The sequence below is a fragment of the Camponotus vicinus genome, unplaced genomic scaffold (genome assembly GCF_025532165.1).
Source record: "Camponotus vicinus isolate PSW18456_S1 unplaced genomic scaffold, iyCamVici1.0 SCAF_4, whole genome shotgun sequence".
Classification (NCBI taxonomy): Eukaryota; Metazoa; Arthropoda; class Insecta; order Hymenoptera; family Formicidae; genus Camponotus; species Camponotus vicinus.
Window position 1 is genome coordinate 9,389,506 of NW_028141976.1, and position 25,920 is coordinate 9,415,425.

Here is a 25,920-nt window from a genome sequence, read left to right on the forward strand (position 1 = left end):
AAACAATATAAGCGGTATTCCTTTGAAGAGGATTGAGTGGATGGAAATGCGTGCGAAGAAATTACATCATGATTTAGACTTAAAACTTTATTCTTGTTTTACATATTTTTCTTACGTACTATGGACTAAAAACTAAAGCTGCCAGCTCGCAATCGACGAGTTGATGCTTGTTGAAAGCGTCACTCGCGCGTATTACATTCGATATTTCTTTTGGATTTATTACAGTGGACGCGATATTGGAGAATTGCGTAAACTTGACATCAACTGTTTCGATAATTTTACCCAATCGATCAAAAGTTACATCTATGCATTGATCGAGATCGAACATACGATGTAATGTCGATTCGACCATCATCAAGCATACATTTGAAGATTCGAGACTTATGAGTTTGACATCGTTAATCGTACGAACTCTCACTGTTAGCGGTCCAACGCTTATGAAATTGTAGTCATCTTTAGAGTTGTTCCAAAGTAAATTTTGAATATTGCGACGTTGCTCGTAGAGTCCCTTCCACGTTTCGAGAGATAATATCAGTTCCTTTCCTCGATGATCTCCTATGGCAATCTCCACGTAACTCGGTGGACCCACGTTGATACCAATTTCGAAGAATTTGAATTCCGTAGCTGTCAATGCGTATCGTCTACCTAGTATACGAACCGCACGACGTTCCAACGAAATGCTACAGAAAAATTAAAATTAAAATAATAGTAATAATACAATTTGTAAAAATCGAAAAATAGAAAAAGTTAAATAAAACTTACTCGTCACATTTGTTCTCAAACGATGGAGTTTTATCACGACTCGGTACGTAATTATTCACGCGTCTTCCGATGCCGCTGCCGCTGTTTCCGTTTCTTTCGACGTAATACATTTCTCTGGGAGTTATGAAAAGTGAACCACGAGAGCGGTGTTAACGCGACACTGTTCGTATAAGAAATAACCGAGTATACATGATGCTCATCTTCCAAAAGTATAATGTGGTGGGGGGATCAATGCTTCTAACGCTTTGAATTTTAGGAGAAGGGGAGACAACGCTCAGACAAAAAATTCTTAGAAACGCAAGGAAAGGTCTAGGAAGGGAAAATAAGAGATAAAACATATTAATGTTTACATATTTTATTTTCTTGTAATTCTTTCTGGCGTTGCGACCACCAGTTAAATATTTTGAATACATTTTGTAATGCGCAATTCTTAACATGTTTTCCACATCGCATACTATTGGTAATATCTAATTTATTTAGAGAATCAATATCTTCATAGTCTGCATCCAAGGTTTCAATAATATAGCCGTTTCCCGCATCGTCTAGTATATTGGTCAGCCATTTTCGCTTTTCAAGTCCTTTAACGTACACGGCAGACGATTCTTCTTCTTCTTCTTCTTCGTGTATCGTACCAACGACAGCTGTTGTAATTACACGCTGAGCCAAGCCATACGGAACGTTTCCGTCTTCTCATTTTAATCCATGATGATTTCTAATCACCCATGAGACTTGACATCGCTCAGATTTTGTAAGCACGCTCCACGGTACGGGACTTGCGAAAAAGTAATGCGAGAGAACATATCCCTTTCTCAGAACCGCAGCTTCCTTCACGACAAAATTTCTCCCGACAATAAATCCTTGCAGATCCACAAACGTTGGTACGGACATGACGAGATCTCTCTCTCTCCCCGATGCATCAGTCGAGAGGAATGGGAAACTCTAAAATCATCTCGCAGCACTTTGATTTATATCCTGCTCCTCTTCCCCTCTCTTGTGTCGATGTTATCGCTTAGGTGATTTTGCGTACAACGTTGGTCAACGGATTGTACTGGATCACACGATCGTGTATGATGAGACAGTACGCAGTGGTATTCGCCGGCACGTTCTCCTTACATTCGAATTCCAATCTCACATCCACGGTTGCGCTCTTAACCGATTCGTTTTGTCGAGAACAATCGATAATCACGAACGGACCCTGACGTTGAAACTGTAAGATGGAGAGACTCGGCTCGAGATACTCGTATCCGTAATAGTTCTTGCAGAAGCGCGTGTACGTGTCGTAGAGAATGGCACATCTGCCTTTTTCGAAATCCAGATTCATATCGTCGTACGGATAACATTCCGAATTCAGATAGAGTTTCACGTTGATTAATTTGCAGTGGTCGAATCGACTCGTATCCTCAGACATGATATTTTTCCGGTTTGTCTGCAGAGCGAAGACAACGTATCATGGTTTCTCCAGTTGAGTCGTGGTCTTAATGGCCCACGAATGCTTGGTTGCAAGCTGCAATAGCGGAAACTCGTATAGATCCCATGAGCGAAAACCCATGCTGAGATATCGTCCGCTTTCCAGAGCACGCAGCATCGACAGTTTTTCGATCTCGCTCAACAGCACGTGTGGCATTCGCCATTGTATCTTGAATATGTTGATCACAGGTTCCAGTGTCAAATATCCAAACAGACAATTATTATCGTTGCGCGATCGTATTAAGATCAATTCGTGACGAGCGTTAATCACCACTCGTTTATAATCCTCGCAAAATCCCAATAACATGTGGAGCGGTACGCAAAAATTGAAATGTCCATTCTCATAGGTCCACGGATCCCAGCCGGCGTTTTTCATAATCACGTTTCTATCGGATGATACCGTTACATAGTTTTTGAGCGTAGTAGTTATTCCTACGTTTCTATTCCGATCAATCTCAACGCCATCGAGTTCGTATCGAATCTCATCGAACATGAATGCGGCGCAATTATTTGCCAGTTCCACATCACTTCCTTCAGCTGGTTTGGTTTTCGTTAGTTGTCCCTCGATGTATAGGAAACTCTCATACGGCAATGTATACAGATCCTGTTGTTGTATGGGTATTCTTATCTCATCACTGTGTCCGAACGATGTATTGGCGAACGGGTTGTACGTGTGAGTCTCGATCTTGATGATACGATTGTCAAAAATCGGTTTATCACTGATGTTGAGAATGTCGGTCATCGTTCAGCTGTTTCGCACCGCAAATCCCAAAGATTGTAAAAACGCAACGTTCGATGCGCTGAGTTTCTTTTTCTTGGATGATTTGATATTAGCGAACGTCGACGTTGTTGTTGTTGTTGTTGGTGTTGCTGGTCTCGTAAAGATTGCGTTATCTCTCACGTCTTTCGATCCGTTCAATACGAGCATCTCATACGTCGCATACGTACGTGCAATCTTACGGTGATCTCTTCTCCTCGAAAATCGAGCAATCGTCCGTTCTGGTCGACAACGCGTAACGTTAAATCCGTAATGCTCCGCGCGATGATCGGCAGGTAAATGATCTGGGCAGGCGTTTCCGATATCTTATATCCCGGTTGTACCCTCGGTGAAAATTCATGTATCGTATGAACGAGTATGCCGTTGTTGTACGCACCCGCGGTCACGTTACACTCTATACGGATAATATTCACGTTGAGAATGTTAATCGGCATGTTTGATTCGTACCATTTTCGCGGCTCGAGAATACGATTCGAGAATCCTAGCAGCGATCCAATGTTGTCGGGTTTGGTAAATTTTATTCTGTAGGCACATTTGATCTCGCTCCTCATTGTATTGTAATTAGCACGGAGCACTATCGGATATTCACCATCTTCATAGTCACCACCGTCAATGTTTTTCTTATCGCGATGTTTCCGTGAAATTGCATCTTTCAAAAATTCATGTATATTTTGCAACTCATACGACCCCTCGGGAATCGTAATTTCCTCGTCGTCTTTGCCAAAGTAAAATTTATTATTCGAGGAATTCACATTGGGTATCGTGTGATAAGTCTCAAAATCCGTTAGACCGAACTCGTATTCGCCATCGCTCAAATCTATGGTGGGAAAGAAGTTTGCCGTGAGAACGCTACTCTTCCCAGTCAATGTGAACGTCATAAACATGTCGACGAAACTGTTTAACGAATACTGAGTTAAATAGCGCAATATCTGTCTTTAAATTCACATGCATCGACCGTTCGAAGAAACTGCAAGCACAATTGTCCGCAGATGCTCTGATCGTAAGTTTGAACAGATGTGTAATTGTACTGTATCTTCGTTACGTTTCGTCCGAGATATCGCACCAATTCATTCGGCGGTCAAAGATTGCCGAAACTGACGAAATATATAGCGCGATTCCCCCTCTTTGCATACGCTACCCAATGAGTACCTGGTCCTTCGACGCTATCCAAATTTACAATGCCGCTCTCGTTTTTATATATACCACCGATCGGTAACGAGTTGCGCATGAAAACACCTCTAAAATATGGAATGCGCATACGTTTTGCCAGTTGCAGCAATTGTACGTTGGTAGTTGTGCCCTGCGGCATTTTTAGCGTCTCTTTGACGTTTTTTTTTCTCGTTGAGGCTCCTCGTCCGTATTTGTAAGGAGCGAGATATAATCCGCGACCTTCCATGGCGCGATTGTGACGTAGCATCTCTTGCAACTGACGTTGCGCGGCTTTTTCGTCGTTCACCGCCTTCGCTACACCAGCCGCTCCACCGATCAGGGATCCGAGCGCACCCAACATTGGTAGAATCGGCAATACACCGCCGCATTTCGCTACCGGAAGTATCCGTTTCTTCGCCGTTCTTTTCTTCGTCTTCACACCCATACCGAGCTTCGTCTTGGCTTTCATCGCTGTCCAAACAGCTGTGGCGGCGGCTCTCTCACCGAGAGTCGAATCTCTCGCAACGATGCGATTCCGCGCTTTCTCGGCGAGTATCCTATCCGCCGCGTGTCTCTCGGTGAGATCGCTGCTCCGAGAGTATGCTATATCGTGTTCACGACACGCCGCGTCCAATGGGTTGATACCTCGATCGCCTCTGACTAATCGCTTCTCCAACCGTGTACCTGGCCCGCAAAACTGATAGCCGGGAATATGGAATTCGATCGGAAGTGCGTTTATCGCGTGAATTAATAGGTCTCTACATATTTTCATTGACATTCGCTGCAATTCTTTATCAATGGCGCCAGACCGTCGATGTGTGTTTCCTGCCACGGCTGATTGTAGTGTTCGTAACAGCGACGATACGTCTGAACCTCCGGATCCGCTTTTATGTGTTCCGGAAGTTTGTCCCACACGTAGTGAACGTAATCACCGCACATTCGCAACAGAACAGCTTTTGACACAAATTGTAGTTGTTCGACGCTCAAATCGCGAATGTCGGAAGGACTTGATAGCAGAACAAACATTTTTTCTCTACTGAGCGACTCGTGATTTCGCGCACCTATAAATAGGCAGGCGTTCGATCCAATCGATAGTGTTGAAAAAAATGAGATTCGTGCGACAACCTTTGACGATACGCGTGACGAATTGCGACGACAGATTACGATCAATGAAGGACAATGCGGAGATGCGCAGACACGGTACGATGCTACCGACTACTATACGCGCGATCGTTTGCGGTCCCTCGAATTGTGGTAAAACCAACGTTCTTATAAGTCTACTGGAAAGTCCGCACGGTGTACGTTTCGAGAACGTGTACGTGTACTCGAAGTCGCTGCAACAGCCGAAATATCGATATCTGGAGAATTTGTTGACATCGATCGATGAAATCGGCTATTTTACGTTCTCCAATAACAGTGACGTCATTCTACCGAGCGAGGCACGTCCAAACTCGATTTTCGTCTTCGATGACGTGGCGTGCGACAAGCAAAATACGATAAGAGAGTACTTCTCAGTGGGTCGTCATTCAAACGTCGACTGCTTCTATCTTTGTCAAACGTACGCGAGAATACCAAAACATCTTATACGCGACAACGCGAACCTGCTGATCTCGTTTAAACAGGACGGTACTAACTTGAAACACGTGTACAACGATCACGTGAATACCGCATGTCGTACGAGGATTTCAGTGAATTATGTCGTACTTGTTGGCAACAAAAGTATGGATTCCTAGTGATAGATAAGGACAGCTCATTTACGAACGGGCGATACAGGAAAGGATTTAACGTGTTCGCGATACCGCAAAACGATTAGTCGCTGCCGACACTCTGTAGATGACATGGCTGAAAGCGATAATGTTCGCGAGCGTGAAAAAATTGCGAGGGAGATTGAGAAAACGAGCGAATCGATCCGCAAGAAACATCGCGCTTTGAAGACCGGCAAGATCGACGACGATATCGTGGTCAAGTCCCATTTTAGACCTATTATCGAGCCACTACAAAAAATCGTCGACAACTCTAGTTTAATCGCGGTGAAAAACGAGCCGGAGAGTAACGCTGACGCTATAATTAAAACGTTACCCATCAAGCGGTACAAGGAAGAAGAGGAGAAGGAGGAGCATACGACACCGAAAAAGAGACAACGATTGAAGGCGAATCGTTTATCGACACCGCATACATCGGATGAACCGCTGATAACCTCCACACCGTCCGCGACAACGAGAATCATACAACCCACGATACCCCAATCACTCGCAATCGAAAATGTTTTCGAAACCACGGGCAATCCGCTCGAATCACCATCTGTTCGAAACATGTTACAAACGTTGGAAGGTCAAAAAATGTTACGAGAGTACTTCGGGCCACTGCCACAAAAGTACATGAGCGCTTTCCTTAGTGGCGACGAAAAAAATCAGATCGATCACGTGTACGGTGTCTATTTCAACGAGAATGAAATGTGGCTCGGTAACAAACGATTCGACATCGACGCAGATGACTCTATAATCATAGACAAAGTGAGGTACATTGGTACACCTGGATTATACGAGTTGATCTTCAAGAGAATTCCCGATGATGACATATACACTGAGGACGATATGCAAAAATATAAGAGCATATTAATGGCGACGAGTGCGCATAAACGCCAATATGATGCGCAAGGTCAATTAAAGAGCAACAGGGGATACAAGTATAAACACATAATTGCACCGTTGATGTCAATCGAATCGAAAAAGAAAAAATGCGGTACGGGAGTATCCATGCCTCGCGTGATGACGCTAACCGACAATAAGATCGATTACGTGCACTGGGACGATCCCAACGAGCTAGTGAATCGTTTACGATTGCTCGACGCTTCGCGCCGAGCTGGCCACAACGCTCACGACAACGAAATCCTGTCGATTATAGAGGAACTTCGCGAAGTCGGCCTTATTATAAATTAAACGGTGTCTCAACGAAACTGATCAGTCGATCGACGTCACTCGCATCGAGAAAAAAAAATGCCCATCAACAAATTTGGATTATTTGAACAGAGAAATGAAGCAATTAGAACAAGCGATCATTGGGATAAATCGGTGACAAGTTACTTGCGTCAAAACGCTCTGTGTCGCGTCGCTACGTACTATGACGGGAGGTCGCGCAAGATTTGCCGTGTAGCGCAACCTGAGGCTGATACCGATGCAGTCAACAAACTGTACGTGGAACAATGCGTTAAAACGTTGAAGAAGGAGAAAGAATCAGACGAGAAGCTGACTGCGTTCGAGAAGGACGTGCGAGCTTTGCAGACTGCGATAAACGAGCTTCAGCGTGCGATTAACACTAATTCAGAAACAGCTACGAGCGGTTAAGGAGCGGCTATTGTACAATTATTGAACATCTACAAAGGCTTATCGAACTACAATGAGTGGCAGTGATCGAAGAGGAAACGGCTGTGAACGAGGCTACGAACAATTCAAGAACAGCTGCGAACGAGGTTATGAACACCTCAGGAACGGCTGCGAACAAGGCTATGAACACGTCAGGAACGGCTACATACGAGGCGGCATACAACTCTGGAACGGCTACGAACGGGTCAGAAACGATTGCCAACGAGGCTGCGAACGGGTCAGAAACGACTGTGAACGAGGCTACGGACTACTTAGAAGCGACTACCAACAGGGTCAATTACGGCAACAAACGGCTGCGAACAGCTATCGAACGGCAACGAACGGGGCAGGAACAGCTAACGAACGGCTATCGAACGGGTCAGAAACGGCTATCGAACGGGGCAGGAACGGCAACTAACGGGGTAGCAACGGTAACGAACGGCTATTGAACGGGTCAGAAACGGCTATCGAACGGGGCAGGTACGGTTATCGAACGGCTATCGAACAGTAACGAATGATAAAACGCACGGTGATACTCGGGGCACACATCGTTTGATCGACGAATCGAAACAACGATGGATCGGCGATCGGGAATAACCGAGGAAGCGAAGAAACAACATAGTTTAGAGAAACGGCAGTTGGTGAACGAATTGCACGCGCCGGCGAGAAAAAATTTTCCCCGAAGACACGTCATAGTGCGGGGATACGATGACCTGTGGCAAGCTGACATTGTCGAGATGCATCCGTACTCTCGTTTCAACAGAGGTTACCACTACATACTCACAGTCATCGATGCGTTGAGCAAGCACGAGTGGACCGCACCACTCAAGAGTAAAGGCGGAAGCGAGACAGCTGACGCTATCGCTGAAATAATTCGAAATAGCAAAAGATGTCCGAAAAACTTACAGACTGATATGGGGAAGGGATTTTATAACGCTGACGTGCAACGGCTCATGCGGAAACATGACATCAATCATTATTCTACATATTCAGTATTGAAGGCATCGATCGTTGAGCGATTCAATCGCACACTGAAAAACGACATGTGGAAGATGTTTACGCTGAACGGATCTTACAAGTGGATCAGCGCGTTGCCGCGACTTGTATCGGATTACAACGCGCGCAAGCATCGAACGATCGGTATGCGACCCGTCGACGTTACCCCTGCGATCGCTGAAAGACTCTTGGCTACTGTGTACAACCGTGTAAATATCGCGGGTCCGGCGAAATTCAAAGTAGATGACTCGGTACGCGTTAGCAAGTACAAGACAATTTTTGAGAAAGGTTACACGTCAAATTGGACAACCGAAGTGTTTAAAATTGTAAAAGTGCAGCATACTAATCCCGTAAGCTATCTACTTGAGGATTATCGCAAAAAACCTATCGCTGGAGCGTTCTACGAGCACGAGTTGCATCGCGCGAATTATCCGGACGTGTATCTCGTGGAGAAAGTACTGCGTAGGAGGGGTGACGAAGTTTACGTGAAATGGTTGGGATTTGACAATTCGCACAATTCTTGGATACATAAAAACAATGTGATTTAATTCATACAGTGTTTATTTTTAATTTTCTGGAAAAAATATATGTGTATAACATATATAATATTTGAAAAATGAAAATATACATAAAAATCCTTATCAATATTCCTTGCGATAGTACATGTATTTTTTAATATAAGATGTATGAGATATGCATTACAAAAATATATGAAATATAAAAATACAAAAATCTTTATTAATATTTCTTTCACACACACACACATTTTACAATGGTATCTTATAATGCCCCCACGGTAGCGTATCGGTGGTTTCGGGTACGATATACCGCTTGTCATCGTACGGACTCAGAGCAATTTTTGTCTCGCGGATTGTGTATACTTGGTGCAATTTCGATCGTATACACGACTGCTGGCGCGTCATTTCAATTTCTTCTTTCAAACACCGTGTGTAATCGTCAAACGTTATCGTTCTCGCGACAACGTTGCTCTTGACGCCTTTAACTTTCTTCGTATCCTTTTTTCCATCGACTCGTAATGCGTACATTTTTGCTCTGAGCCCGGCAAATTCGGTCATTATGGCACCGTTATTTTCATCCTTCATTAGACCCGGTACCTTTTTATTTACGAGCGGCATACCGTACGCATTGTTCGCAGCATAATCGCTAGTGTCGAATCTGCTGACGTCGCGCTTCATATTTTTGTACATGTCTTCGCACTCAATGTGATATATGAGACTATCGGTATCGGTGTACATGACCTTACATTTGTCGCGATATAGGGGAGACATATACTCATGATGAAACTCGTACAAACATGTCTTGGATATGTCGAGTATACACATACCCACGTAGATTGGTTTGTAGAATTTCACCTCGAGTTTGCGCAATTCCACAGCTATTAAATTTTCCGAAAAGACGCTTCTGCTGTGGAAATTTGGTTTAGCGATCATTGCCTCTGCACCGTACCGCCCGTCCCAGTGCGTTAGTAATTTTACATCAACGCGATTGCGCACATTTTCCATCGTTTTGCCAAACACCGCATTGTTCATTAATTTGTATAAATTTTTTTCAAAATCGTTTTTAGCCAATGTTCTAAAATGTGTATTGAGTTCTATGTAATTTCGAAGCCAGGGAGATTGAGAAAACTGTAAAATTCTATGTATTTTTGTAACACGAAGACCGTGACGCGTACATTGCTGCAGGTTGCGGTAGTGTATCACGTAACGCTTTTTATCGTATAGCGTTGCAAGCAGTTTGAATTCCCGCTTGCCAGGTGGTTTGTCGCGTGTCGGGCAAAACGGTAGGTCAGTGTGCGCATCGTGAAGATGTTGCGGATACTCGAGATCGACTTCGAGGATATAGCCTGTAGGCGAATCTAGCGCGATGGATGATACGTCAAAATTCGACACGTCGTCGACCCATCGAAAATCGGCGTAAGGCAACGGTTGACACATTGCTCATCCGTACAAATTATTTACATCAAAGTACATCAAGTATGATGATGGTTTCGATGGATCGTACGACTCCATGTATTTGTTATTAGCGCGAGCGTATCTACCCGAACATTGACTCAGACCGCCACGTATACCGCGTTCGATAAACATGACCATGTCGATGTCGGTAAGCAATTCAAACGTAATCTTGGTATGCTTCAACATGGCGTCCCACGTGTATCCGGGTAGAGTATAGTAATACGCAAGGTCGAGTCCGTAACTTTCGATACATTTGTCGCGAAAGTTTTCAAAAATATCGGCTAATAACAAGACATCGATTTTAAGATATAAATCGCTATATTCGCCTGGCGTTCGAATGGAGAATCGCGTCCAGATGTTCTCGGCGTGCGCGTAATCGCTCTCGGATATAGTTTCACCGGTTAAGGAACTGTAAAATGATTTGCGCGGTGGTAAACATGTATCTTGCAACTTGTCAACGGAATCGATGTATTCATATGGAAACACAGCTTTCCGTGTTAATAATTTGAAGTTTTCACTCGATAAATTTTGAAATTCTGATTTTAAAATATCCAGTTTATCTTTATCTAGATAAGATGCTAATTTGTCGAGACTTGCCGTAAGAAATTTGAATGAATCGATGAAGCGTAATTTTACTTGATTTTTTGGTTTTTCTTCCTTAAGATCGACATTTTTGGTAAACGATATATATTTCTCTTCCGTTATTGGAAGTAACTCGACTCTCCCTTCGAACGCTGTGGCTATTTCCTCGATAATGAAATGCAAATCATAACCGGATAAATTATGAAACACTATCGCAATACAGAAAGACTCTTTATAATTTAAATTACAATTTGAATGCGCGGGACCTCTGTACCGTCCAGTCAAATGACAATGATCGCGTACGCGTGTATCGTCTTGCGCGAACGGTTTTTCGCATATATGACATTGAGTAGCGCTATTAAATTTTTCACACTCTTCAAATGTTAAATCTACCATAGGGACATTAGTAGTTAAAATATTTTTTACACGAAATGCTAACATTTTAAGTTGTTCGACGAACCATGCTATACAATCGGTACTGCGACGCGAATGATATGCGGATAATGAGTCGTCGTACGAGCAATGTATATAATATGCTATGCTAAATACTTGATGGTGCTGGCACATATTCTTCTCTTCCTCCATCTTGGCCAGAACGCATTCCAAGTCGGCGTACACGATGAATGGAAGCTGCTCTTTCCTGTTATAATTGTTGAACGATAACCACTTGTCCTTATCGCTCGGTAACCGGATAGCGCAGTCGTTTATTTTTCCGCAGTCTATCGTATGTGACTGCAACTTGTCGTCCGAACCAAAGTAATGCAAGCATCTATAAAAGAAAATAAAAATTTTTTAAAAATTAAAGATTTATATACAATTTACTACATAACTTATAATTATTTAAATTATACATACCGATCGCAGATATATCTTTGACCGTTGTGTTTGCTCAATTGCGAGCTCACGAGCCGGGATAAATTTTTGATCCATGCGAAATGTCCGACATTGTTGCCGTCTTCCACGTATAGCAGATTCACATGCTTGTCCCGCTTCTGCTGCGAAAGACGTATCGGAACAATGCCGTTCTTCTCTTCGATGCTGTAGACGTTGATCGAAATATCGTTGACAAGTTCAAATTTTTTTAGTTGGTTCAACATCATCGAAACTCAATATTTTGTACATTTAACACCGTCGTATAGTGGGGATATGAAGATTCCCGATTCGTGTCTCTTTCAGCGGGATATAGAGCGGCCACCACTGCCCACGCGAAACACGCATTGTCTTTTGATTGTACGTTAATCACCGCTCTCTTCATCACAATCTCCCGCGGCAATTTTATATGACATCCCGCGCGCATAGGATTATACTTATTTATATTTACAGTCAAATTCTGTATTCGCGACAATGCCCACCCGCTATCGCGTTCCTGAAATTCTTCCAGCGATGCTAGAGTGGGTTTGATAACGCGACGCTCGTACCACTCGTGTAAATCGGATGTGCGAAAGAGTTCACAGTTTCTCGTATTGGTACTTTTATTTGCGCGCTTATCACCCGACACAAATTCACCATTGAATATAGTGTTCACTTTTACACTGTTGTGTCTTCTTATAACGTCCTGCACATGTTCTATCACAATGTCTTTGGCGTCCTCGAGAAATTGGCGAGGTTCGATGTGATTATAGTTTATCACCGCACCAGTCAGAATACGGTTATCGAACGCGGTATCAATCTCACGCCACACAAGTTCATTTTGATGCGCGCTACATTCGGCACCCGCGTTATTGTCGCCACTGTAATTACCACCACTGGGCATAAACTGTCTCTGCAATCGAGTCTTTGCACCTTCGAGTCGCGCGATCCGAGCAATCAGCGATTGTTGATTCCCGATCGATAATCGTAGTCGTTTGATTCGACTTTGCTCTTCCAGCGACTCGATGTACTCGTTGCATCGTTGTAGCCACGCAAAATATTCACCCAAGGTGGCAATTTGGCGGGACCGCTCCACCAGGTCGCATTCAGTCTGCTCGACGTTATCCATTTCTTCACAGAGTGCAAATTGGGCACATATTGCACGGAAATCTTATATACAACGGCTCGCTACACGTTGAACAGAATCGGCCATCCATCGCATCAAGTGTCTCAATTTTATGCTTTCGAACAGCATACATCATTTGGCTATCCACGCCTTGCAATGCAATCATACACAAAGGACATACAGCTAAAGCACCACCCGTGGAATAATAACTGTATATGATACAAAATTTTGTACTACGTGCGTTTAAAGAATTAATTTCCGCAACAGACACTATTTTCTCTCTGAATTCCGTGGAGTTCTCACTGCAGTCACTAATGCAGTCACTGTCAAATGACAACGCGTGATCTTCGTCTTCCATTTATATATATATATTATCACACAACACTGACAGAACACTACTTTCTGACAGAACACTATACTTTTTGACTATACTTTTACTATACCGACGTGTCGATGCGCGTTCAAATCACGTACTGTGACTTGATGCGCTTCAATCCTCCCTGTATTTCGTCTAAACCTGTTTTTATCTTTGTGTAAAATAAATAAGTATGGTGTATCATAATAATCATTTATTTACATCTCAGAAAGAATTCGTTCTCTCTCACACGCGCGGCAAGGGCACAAAGCAGCCGAATATCGGCGCTGATACGTTGCAATTCTTCCTAGAAAAAAAAATATGGAAAATAATTCTGGGTCGACTCTAATATCCAATCCTCTTCAAATACCGCTGTTTACCAGCCGGACATCGGTTTATGATTGTTTATACTTGCGATAAAACATCCAACACGTCCCCAAGCGTCCCCCACCTCGCGCCTCCGTACTATGATTTGATATTTTTCAATCCTCCTCCTCCTTATATATTTCGTCTAATCCTTTCTCATCTTTTGAATGTTAGAAGCGAAGGTACAAAGCATGTACATCAAAAGAAAAAAAAAAGGAAGGGGATTCTAAGATCCAATCCTCTTCAAAGGAATACTGGTGTTTATATTGTTTATGTTAAAAATATATATATAATGAAGAGGAGTCTGCTGCACTAGAGTGTCATTTCTTTCGTTGCTCTTCTGTGTTTCGGTGGTCTTGTGCAATGGCTGAAGAAAACGTAATTATCATCGACGATGATACGGATGATGATGATTATTGGATGGATCCAGTTGTGGCGGAGAGGATGGAGATAGAGAGAGAGGAGAGAGAGAGGAGAGAGATGGAAGATGATGGATCGGATATAGAACCCTTGGCGAAGGACAGTGATTATGATAGTGACAATAGTGTCGATATTCTTGATGAACGGTTACAAAAGAAACAGCGAGATTTAAGCATACCTGAAATAATGACATACAATGAAGCAACAAAGATATGTTGCATTTCCTATTACTATATGGAAAATAAATCAAAATATTCTACCGAATGCTTTCTAGAAGATCCGCATCAGTTTGAAGAAATTAGTTCTGTTCGAGAACATAGAACCATAGCTTATGTTCATTTGGAAAATATGTCATGCAAAGAGTGCAGAAAATGTTTGAATCAAATATTGCCCTGCAACATGTGCCCTATTTGCATAAATTAAAATAGATGAGTCATGGATAACATTGTAAGTATCTTTTAATTTATTACATATCAAAAGTATTTTAAAATAAATTATTAAATAATTTAAACTAATGAAATGCATATGTTTTCTTCTGTTTTCAGAAACGGCTTCCCCAACATAGCCCGACGGTCTATTTTATATATTATTATTTTTCTTTTATATTGTATACTTTATTTTATTAAACTCACACATACATACATTTAAATAAATTATATATTTTTAATTGTAACAAAAAAAAATTGCAATTATTTACACGCCTTTCCCTTGCGCTCCAATCCTTTGCATGCTCTCGCATTAATTATAAGTCTCGCTATCGTTCTCTCTCGTACGCGTTCTCTCTCTCACACGCGCGGCAAGGGTACATAGCAGTCGAACATTGGTATCATAAACAGAAAACATAAAAAGAAGGTTCCAAGATCTATTTCTCTTCATAGGAATACTGTTCATATTGTTTATACCGAGCGTAGAAAAAGACCATGAAAGGATCACTAATGGTTAATATATACAGTGGGTGTAAAATATATTCGTACACTAGTGTAACCCTTCCAGTTTTGAGACCTTTATAATTCCTACAGCGGAGAGTAACATTCGATTTCAATCTCAGTTGTGTATCGTCCGAGAGGAGAGCGTCAGCGAGTTTAACCGTGTGTGCGATTATTTCTTACGCTGCAAATAAAATGGATTCTATTTTTAATTTTTCATTTTGGAAGAGGAGTTTTGTAGAGCTCTTATTTTCTGTGATACTAAAAGTGGTATTTGTCTGGAAGGTAGGTAGTGTTTTTGTGAAAAAATTGTGCGTATGTGTATGTGTATTTTTAATATATTATTTTATAGTACCCCGATGATGTCAAAATTCCCGGGTTCATCAACATACAGCATTGACGCAATGTGCGGGCGGAGCGCTGGAACGCGCGACACGATCTCGCGGAGGAATGGGGCGACACCCCGGAGAGTCGCCTGGATAATGATGTAAATGGATCATGGAAATATCTCGACATTTTTAATCTGCGGCTGCTCTTCGGGATGAAGTCCCTATCTGACGAAATCTGCGAACTATTTGTTATAAGATATGAAGAGAACAGAATAATCGAAGAGGAGAGAATACGGCAATGGCAAAGAAGAATGGAAGAGAGAAGAAGAAGATGGTTACAGGAATACTGGCACGGCTCTGCAGTTCCAGGAGGCTAAGGTACATATTTCTTTTTAAAATTTTTGTTATTAATTATTAAGATAAAATTAGTTTTTTATTTTTAATTAAGATAAAATTAATGTAGCGTTTTTCCTGTTTCAGGAGCTGCCTCCCCTTACAGCCCGGCGCACCGTCCGCATTATTTTATATTCATTTTTTTTCTTTTTTCTTTTCTTTTATTTTTTTATTTCTATCTTTTATTAATTTCTTAAATTTTACATAATTTTACTATTAAGTACACACACACACAATTTGTAATACTCATACACATTTTTAAATAAATTTATATTTCAAAAAAGTTGCAATTATTTACACGCCTTTCCCTTGCGCTCCAATCCTTTGCGTGCTCTCGCATTAATTATAATTCTCGCTATCGTTCTCTCTCGTACGCGTTCTTTTCGCACGCGATATTATCGTTCTCTCTCACACGCGCGGCAAGGGTACAAAGCAACCGAACATCGGTGCTGATACGTTGCAATTCTTCCTAGAAAAAATATGGAAAATAATTCAATATCCAATCCTCTTCAAATTCCGTTGTTTATCAACCGGACATCGGTTTATGATTGTTTATACTTGTCATAAAACATCCAACACGTCCCCAAACGTCCCCCGCCCCGCCCCGCAGCCCCCGCGCCTACGAAATCCCCTCCGTCCCGCGTGACGTCATTCCCCCGCGCCACGGAAAACCCCCTCCATCCTGCGTGACGTCATTCCCCCGCGCCGTTGAAATCCCCTCGCGCCTCACCCCCCTTGAGAGGACCTGCGTTAGAACTCTCCTTGTATACCTACTAACAAAATAAATAAAAATTTTTATCATAAAAATAAATGCGGAATTTGAAATAAAGTTTTACATAAAACGTTAAAATGTTAAAATTGAACTGAATTTTTAAATATGTATTCTTACTGCTTTAATATATTAAATATGTATACGTAGCTTTAATAATAATAATAAATCCGTACTACATAATTTCAGCTTTTAACTTGCTTTAATTGTACACATTATATTTCAGCCTTCGATACGGTCGATCCAATTAACTGACATCTATGTATCGATCAATTTATTAAAATTGCGATAGGTAATCTCCCGCATGATAAAAAGATTGACACAACCATTAAAACTCACCCTGTATATATGTGTGTGTGTGTGTGTGTGTGTGTGTGTGTGTGCGCGCGCGCGCGCGTGCGTGCGTGCGTGTGTAGCGTATACGGGAGTTATGTGAGCAAGCGAGAAGGTAATAAGAGAGAGCGAAATGGCAATAAGAGCGAACGAGATAGCAATAGCACGAGCAACGAAGACTTGGAAATCGAGTCTTTCTTATAGCCTGGCACACTATTTCTGCCGACAATCGAGCGTCAAGTCATGTTAACAGATCCTGCTGGATTTCTGCTATCAATCTGCTGTCAGATTCTGTGAGCAGGCTCTGTCAGCAGAATATAAGCTGAATGAGGACGCAGTTGATGTCAGTCTGCTGATATACTTTGATTAAATCTGTTACCAGTCTGCCAACATACTGCTAACATTTTGCTTACGGGGTTTCTTTACATGAAAAAGGATTTTAGTTTAATGGAATACATTTTACAGTTACAATTCGGTGTGTAGTTTGTGATTCTCCAGCTGCAGCATTTGTGAAGTGTATTAAAGCATTTAATGGATATTTTGGTTGTGCAAAATGTATGCAAGAAGGTGATTATAATAATTATTGAATGCTTTTTTTGGAAATAAATGCAAATTTAAGGACGGATGAAAATTTTGTTTATCAACAAAATAAAGAACATCATATTGGAAGATCAATTTTTGAAAAAGCAAATTTGGGAATGGTAAGTCAATTTCCATTAGATTATATGCACTTGGTTTGTCTAGGAGTGGTAAAAAAAATGCTTCATATTTTTATGCATGGAGAAATTAAAAGAATTAAATTTAGTTCTGCAGTTATACGTGAAATTTCACAAACTATGTAATATTTCAGAATGGATACCAAAAGATTTTGCACGGAAGACACGTAATTTAGAAGAGTTGGAACGTTGGAAAGCAACGGAATTAAGATTATTTTTATTATATGTAGGACCAGTTATATTTCAAAATTATTTGCCTCCAAATTATTTATTACATTTTAATTCTTTGCATTGTGCTATTAGGATATTATGTCATGAAAGTGATTGTATTAATAATAATGAATATGCTAAAAATTTGTTAACTTATTTTGTTGAAACTGCAAAAATATTATACGGAAAAGATTTTATTATTTATAACGTTTACAATTTAATTCACTTAGCTGATGATGTTCTAAAATTTGGTCATTTGGATTCATATAGTAGTTTTTCTTTTGAAAGTTTTTTATATGAAATTAAAAAACAATTAAAGAAAGCAGAAAAACCTCTTCAACAAATATATAATAGAATAGTGGAACGTGCTACATATAAAAAAACACGACGTGAATATAATGTTTCAAAACCTCAAGTTGCTCATTATAATTCTTTAAAATCAAATGAAACAAGATCAGCATATGATTCCATTTTTTATAAAACATTTGAACTTTTATCAAAAAAAGAGCCTGACAGTTTTTGTTACTTAAAAAGTTTTGATATTTTTCATATTATAAATATTTATAAATATGATAAAAAATTCATGATACAAGGTAGAATATTAATAAATACAAGCAATCTTCCTCATTATCCTGTAAATTCAAAATTATTTAACAATGTCGTTGGGAATGAATGGTCCGAATTAAAAAATTATCCACTGGATGAAATAAATATAAAGGCAATTTGTATTCCTTATAAAAAAACAGTTTTTTTTCCTATAATTCATACATGTACATAGGGGGGACGTCGCCGCCATTAGATCGGGTGACAGGTGTGGAAGTGAGTGGCAGAAAGGAGAAGGAAAAGGGGATGGTTGGGAGAGGAGATGAGAGCTGGGAACGGAGGAGGAGGTGGGGGTATACCGGAGGGTTGTGAGGACATGGAGGCGGAGATGGAGAGAGAACGGATAGAGAGTTTTTTGGAAGAGAAAAGTTGGAGTAAAAGTGCTGAGTTTGGAAGAATGGCGGATGGAGGGAGAGGCGGGAAGAAGAGGAGTAGTGGAACGACGGAAATGGAGAGTGGAGATGGCGCTAGAGGCCGAAGGAAGGAGCGAGTGGAACGGCAGAGATGGAGAGTGGAGATGGCGCTAGAGGCTGGAGGAAGGTAAAGTCACTAGATATACAAAGTACCGCAATCCATAAGACTCAATGTATAAGGATTTGGAGCCAAAATGACGCCAAAAAGTACATGTGCACACTTTTGTTACGTATGTATGTACACTTTAAGTGCAATTTTCTAACTTGTATGTGAAATCTGAGAAGCATTCGTGACTAGGTTGTTGCGTAAAAGGCTATAGAAATCAAAGCGAAAAAGGTTTTCGTTTATTTCGCATCCCAAAAAGCGAAAATAACAACAAAAAATGCAAAAAATGGCTGAAATTAATTGCCAAAAATACATTGTCATTAAGGGGTCATGTAAATATATAATTTGAATGAACCGCTTATTGGAATCAAAATGGCGAATGATTGCGGTACATTGTATATCTAGTGACTTTAGAGGAAGGAAGCGAGCGGTAGATAGATCGATGCGTGGATCGATTAAAGAGAGACGGAGAGTACGGTGTTTAAGCCCCTTGCACAATGCTAGGCAACAGGCAATAAGAACAGAAATAGTATCTATTCTCTGCTCCTATTGGCGAATATTTTCTGTTCTGCGTATTTATTGGTGAATAGTTTCTATTCCTTATTTCTATTGCCTGTTGCCTAGCATTGTGCAAGGGGTTTTACAGTGAGGAAGTTGGAACGATAGATAAAAAGATGGAAAGTGGAGGACTGTGGAGGAGATCAGAGAACTGAGGAAGGTTATGGTGGAGCTGGTGTTGGTGTTAAGGAGGTTGACAAGGGGAATGGAGAGGAGAGAGGAGGTCGGTCAAGAGAGCGTGGGAGTTGAGGTTAGAACGGAGAGGGAAGGTGCAGAAGAGGAGAGTAGGGTGGAAGGTGAGAGGAGAGAAAAGGAAGAAGGAAGAGGAGGAAAGGAAGGCAGGAAGGTGGAGGAGTCAACGATAGGGAAGTGGAGCGTGGGAGTTGAGGTTAAGTTGGAGAGGGAAGGTGCAGAGGAGGAGATTAGGGTGGTAGGTGAGAAGAGAGAAAAGGAAGAGAGAAGAGAAGGAAAGGAAGGCAGGAAGGTGGAGGAGTCAACGATAGAGAAGTGGAAAGCATTAGAGATGAAGAAGGAGATGAGAGAGAGGACGGTGGAAGGAAGGAAAGCTGGTGATGGAGAGAGGAGGGGCAAGCGGTGGAAAGAAGTAGGTGGTATGAGGAAACAGAGGAGACGGAGGAGGAAAGTGATGAATAGTGGAAAAGGAGAGAGGAGGAAGAGGGTGAAGAAGGTAAGGAATGGAGAGCTGGAGAGGGAAGGGTAGGAGGTGGAAGAGGGGGGACGAGTAGGGACAAGGGGGAGAGAATAGGGATAGAGGAGGAAAGGTAGGAAAGATAGGAGAGGGAGTTAAGGGAAATGGAAGAAGTGGAGGGAGTGGAGAGGAGGAGTAGATAACCGCTGTGCTTTTGTTTAATTTCCGTTTGTTTGCAGTTACTCTCGATACAGGGTGGGGAATGGAAAGGAAGGATTAGAGCAGAAGGAAACGGAGACAGGAAAGGAAGAGAGACAGGATAGGGAAAGCAAAGCGCAGGAGAAAGGGAGAGGAGGAAGAGGAAGATGGAAAGCGGTGCTGGCATGAGAGGAAGCATAGATTGGGAGGAGAAGGGTCCGGAGAGTGGAAAGGGAGGTAAGGGATGGAGAGAAAGGAAGGGAAGGATACGCAGGGAGGGTGTGGGAAATTAGAATGTAGTGGTCGCACAAGGGCTAGGTCGGAGGGATGTAAATTTTTTGGATTGTGAAAGGTTCGGGTACGCTCCTTGCAAAAGCGCCTTGTAACCCTAAGGGGAATCAATAAACTATCTAATCATACATGTACATAAAATTATATCAAATTGTATTTTAAGCGTGTGTATATATATATATATATATATATATATATATATATATATATATCTACACTAAAAATTATGTATAAAAATAATTGTACATTCCTAATAGCACAATGCTTGTATAATGTATTTTGAATGACACTGTTATTATTTTTTTAGTGTCTTTTTATTTAGTTCTCACATTTTAAATATATTTATGTATTTATTCAGATAATTTTATTTTATTTATTTTTAGTTTTCCTCATCAAATTTTATTTATTATTGCAATTTTATTTAATAATTTATTATTTTTTAAAATTATTAATAATTTTTTAAGGAAAAATAATTAAAAATATAATAAAATATTATTAAATATAAGTGCTATTTTGTACATAAAAGTATTAAGGTAAGATAATCGAGAAATGAATATTTTACTAGATATTTTATGGTTTATGTAAAATTAAGAAATTATTTCAAGCCTTATAACTCGAAAAGTACTTGATGAAAAAATACTTTATTATAGTGTTTTGGAAAGCTCTCGACATAAGCTATAAGAATATGCAATAAAAAATAGGTGGTTCCATTTAAGAAATTAAAGGTGTCCTTGACCTCACCTTAACGATGCCATCCAAGGTCAAACCAATGACACCATCTTATATTTCCCTCAAAACCATACAATTTTTGTCGAAAACGTTTTTCTCTAAAATGCTTAGTTTTTGAAAGAAAAGGGATGTACGGGTGGTCTAGGACACCCTGTATATGTATATGTATATTGATAAAAACTATCATTTAGCATAATCTTGTGTAATTTTTTAGGTTATATATGTTCTAAATACATCTTTGCAACATTCCAAATACATTATAAAATTATAATATTCTTAAGTTATAGATTTAATTTATAAAAATATGTCTAAATATGTGATATTTGTGCAATATAATAAAATATAATATGAGATATTTTAATGCTTTATAGTTGTGTATTGAACTGGACTCAGTCTTAAATCAATTCAGCTTACATTTAAATTTTTTTATAGTTTTAACATAACAATTACATATACAAAAATATATATCCATAAAAAATGTACTAACATATATGTAGAATTATAGAAAATATTTGAAAATTCCATGTCAAGTTAAATACAATATAATACTATTTGTTGACTATTTGTGAAATATTTTGGATTAATACTGCATGTATTTTGTAAAGAATTAATATGTAGTGTGTTTAAATTATATTTATATATAGAAATGTATTTTGTTGTGCTGTGGGATGAGTGGTCTGCAACAATACCAGCTTCATGGTTAATATTCAGAACGAAAGAATTTAAGTAGCGACCGAAAGAAAAAAATCCCAGTGTTGAGTCTAAAAAGAAAACAACACCCAGTAATGATTGGGATAATATTCATTATAAAAAATATTTAGGACCTTTTGGTAAATATTATAGATATAGATATATATTAGATATATGGTAGATATACATATATTCTTATCTAATTTCTAACTTTTTCAGATACCTATAAGCAAGCTAGAGAATTTGAAATTCAAGCAATAAACATATCTACCAATGACGATGAAACATTATCAAGTATAAAAGATAATATATATAATACAAATGCACACACATCTTCACAAAAACGAAAAATAATAAAACCATCTCGATATTGTACATCTTCCTCATCCGAAGAAGAAAATGAAAATGAAGATTTAGGTAAACTTTTTAAATTATTTACAAATATGTAATAAAAACAAAAAATTTAATATTTATATATTTTTATTATACAGGGTGTTAAAAAAGTATCGCATACGCTCAGTGCCATCCGATAGAGAAGGAGAATTTAAGAAAAAATGTCTAATACAATTTTTCGATCCCATGAATAATTTCGCCGCAATTAATTATTGTAATCAGTTAATCAGCGCGGAGCTACAAGAGGAAGCCAGGGGCGAAGCGCGCGAAGTCTGCGGCGCGATGGCTACCGCGCTCATACCATGCTCTCGTACCGAGCGGAGGGAAAGTACTTGCGATCTATTTATTTATTTTACTCACCTTCTTTTTGATAAGAGTAACAAAATAATTTACAGGAACAATCATCACGTAAAAATTCGCGTGATTCTAATATATCACGATACAGACTTTGTTAATTTAATGAAAAAATTTATTTTTAATAAGTAAGAAGCGAAAATTAATCCTCTTTAACTCATTTTTTAAAATGTTAACTGAAAATATTAATTAAATTATCTTGCCTTCTTACTTATTAAAAATAAATTCTTTCATTAAATTAACAAAGTCTGTATCGTGATATAATCACGCAAATTTTTACGTGATGATTGTTCCTGTAAATTATTTTGTTACTCTTATCAAAAAGAAGGTGAGTAAAATAAATAAATAGATCGCAAGCACTTTCCCTCCGCTCGGTACGAGAGCATGGTATGAGTGCGGTAGCCGTCGCGCCGCAGACTTCGCGTGCCTCGCCCCTGGCTTCCTCTTGTAGCTCCGCGCTGATTAACTGATTACAATAATTAATTGCGGCAAAATTATTCATGGGATCGAAAAATTGTATTAGACATTTTTTCTTAAATTCTCCTTCTCTATCGGATGGCACTGAGCGTATGCGATACTTTTTTAACACCCTGTATATTTCATATATACTATATATATTTATTTTTAAATAGATAATATAGGTAATAATAAGAAAATAGATAAGATATTGTTAACCTATAAAAAGAACACATTAACTAAAATTAAATTAAAAGATTTAAGTAAGTATTAATTTATATATTATTTATATTGAAAACTTTTGAAATTATAATATTAAACTAAAAAACATAAAATAGGTATTCCAAATCCTCCTATAAATTACAAGCCATTATCAACAATAACAAAAAATGAAGGAAGCTCTGTACAAAAAGTATTAAATAAACCTGCAACTGATTGCAAATTGGAAACATTGACATGTGAAAAAGAAAAGCGCTTGGTAAAACTAGAAGATGAAAGACAAATTATAGAAAAAAGTAATTGTTCATTTTTGTTAATTACAAGTTTATAAAAGTCAATTAGTAGCATTAATAGGATTAATATATCTTTTCAATTTCATTTAATTTTTATTTTTCCGTACTTTTTAAGTAAAAATTTTGAAAATAGTAAATGTAAAAAGTTTGCAGAATAATCTAATACTACAATTTATATACAAACACGAGAACGATACTTATTCTGAATTACTACTTTTTATGTAATGAAAATTACTTTGAATTACTAGATAATGAAAAAGAAGCATATGGAGAAATCGAAAGCCATTTGGACTTTAATAGCTTGTTATCTTCACAGTTACCTTTGGAAACCGTAATTAATTTAGAAAAATATGATGAAATCACAGAAGGTATTAAGAAATAAATATATTATGTTATTGTGACTTCATTAACCATTATGATACAATTTTTTTCTTTTAAAATTAATTTGCATAAATAGTCTAAATTTTACATATACAATATAATTATACATCTTAGTTAATTATATTACATTTTTTAAATTAAAAATAAGAAAACTTAATTTTATTACATTTATATACTTAATAGAGTAATAAGTAGTACAAAATGTGTTTTTTATTGCTATAAATATAGATCACAATAGTTTAACCACAAACCCATCAGTGAACATTTCACATCAAGCTGAAGCAGTGGAACTTAACTTGAATGTTTTGAAAGTGGAAGAAATAAGTGAGTTGTAAAATAATTAATTTAATCTTTTCTACGGACATAACAGATTTATTTATATTATTATTACAATTTTTGAATTGGTTTTTTCTATGGTTTAGATGCGCCACTTTCCTCATCGTCACAAATAATATTTAATAAAACCAATCATCAAGAAACTGCAAAAAACATAAAAGGAAAAAAAGAATCTCACGAGTTATGTTGCAGTAAACATATGAGGATAAATTTTTAATAATATATATTTCAATAAAATATAATTTAACTATATATATTTATATATAGAAATAGACAATAATTATTACTTTTTTGAAACTATGACAGTATAAGAACAATTTATCTAACAGAAATTACATGGTACAGAAATGATCGTTTTATTATGGTAGTACTTCTTTAAGATAAACACTAAAAGCATTCTAGTAAATTCACATAGAAAGATGAAAATGATGAAATTAATATAAATTAATATAAAATGAAATTAATAATATCAATAATACTTATGCGACTGAGACTAGAAATATTCACATGGTTTTAATTATTAATTTTAAAATTATTGGTCCTTTATTTCATCAAAGAAAATCTCAATGGTAATATGTGTACACTACATTTTTTTAAGAAACTTAAAAGCGTCAAAAAATGTTTACACTTTCATTTTTATGTCTTAATAATCTTATGTCATTGTTGTGTTTCTCTTAATAGTCGCTTTATCATAAAATAAATACAAAAGATAACATTCAAAAAACAAAGCTGATCTTCAGATCTGAGAGATAGACTTTCAGATTTATCCCATTGAGAAAAATACATTATCGTAACTATAACATGATCGCTTTTGTACTGTGTAGTTTCTGTTTGACAAATTTTTTCCTACTCTCATACTTTTAAAGACAAAGTAATAATTAAGTTGTAGTAAGATAATAGTATCGCATTGCAGTAAAGCATTACTTCTCTCTCTGTATAATAACTAACTAATATAATATATATAATATATATATACATATATTATATAATAATAATAATTACATTAATTTTACATTGCATTAATTTTATTTAATTAATATGCATATGTATATACATATATATATATATATATATATATATATTAATTTTTTTAATAGAAGCTTGTCAGAATGACATTCAAAAAATTCTACGATTATTGATTACAGTCCAACAATTATTGTTGGATGTAAACCCAAATTTTTCACAAGAAAATGCAATAAATATGAATTTACCAATTCGAACTCCTGAAGCACTAAAGCAATTTAATGAATTGATAACACAAGATTCCGCATCTTTACTGCAATATGTAAGTATACTTTTTATCAATTAAATATAAAAAACAATGTATAATAATTAAACACAAATATGTATATAATAATTAAATTAAATCTTTACAGAAAAAATTGATTAA

At 38.3% G+C, this 25,920-nt stretch overlaps 3 protein-coding genes across 6 annotated transcripts; 2 read left to right on the plus strand and 1 right to left on the minus strand.

Annotated features, from left to right (window-relative positions):
- On the plus strand, positions 1-20,807 carry LOC145970391 (uncharacterized). Of its 4 annotated transcripts, none has more exons than XM_083097159.1 (3): positions 1-15,818; positions 15,921-20,229; positions 20,430-20,807. In XM_083097159.1, exon 1 carries the CDS (start codon positions 5,995-5,997, stop codon positions 7,093-7,095), a length of 1,101 nt encoding a protein of 366 aa, XP_082953285.1. In that variant the 5' UTR covers positions 1-5,994; the 3' UTR covers positions 7,096-15,818; positions 15,921-20,229; positions 20,430-20,807. The 4 variants fall into 4 exon arrangements, with proteins under 4 accessions (XP_082953285.1, XP_082953286.1, XP_082953284.1 ...); XM_083097160.1 differs by having other exon boundaries at positions 15,921-19,004; XM_083097158.1 differs by having other exon boundaries at positions 1-14,632; positions 14,731-15,818; positions 15,921-20,807.
- On the minus strand, positions 8,823-10,195 carry LOC145970436 (uncharacterized). Its single transcript, XM_083097252.1, has one exon. It carries the CDS (start codon positions 10,062-10,064, stop codon positions 9,282-9,284), a length of 783 nt encoding a protein of 260 aa, XP_082953378.1. The 5' UTR covers positions 10,065-10,195; the 3' UTR covers positions 8,823-9,281.
- LOC145970601 (uncharacterized) lies at positions 20,556-25,815 on the plus strand. The gene is made up of 7 exons (XM_083097480.1): positions 20,556-20,625; positions 22,318-22,515; positions 23,478-23,564; positions 23,640-23,816; positions 24,062-24,181; positions 24,423-24,518; positions 24,617-25,815. Exons 1-7 carry the CDS (start codon positions 20,556-20,558, stop codon positions 24,745-24,747), a joined length of 879 nt encoding a protein of 292 aa, XP_082953606.1. The 3' UTR covers positions 24,748-25,815.
- Positions 25,816-25,920: the final 105 nt, after the last annotated feature.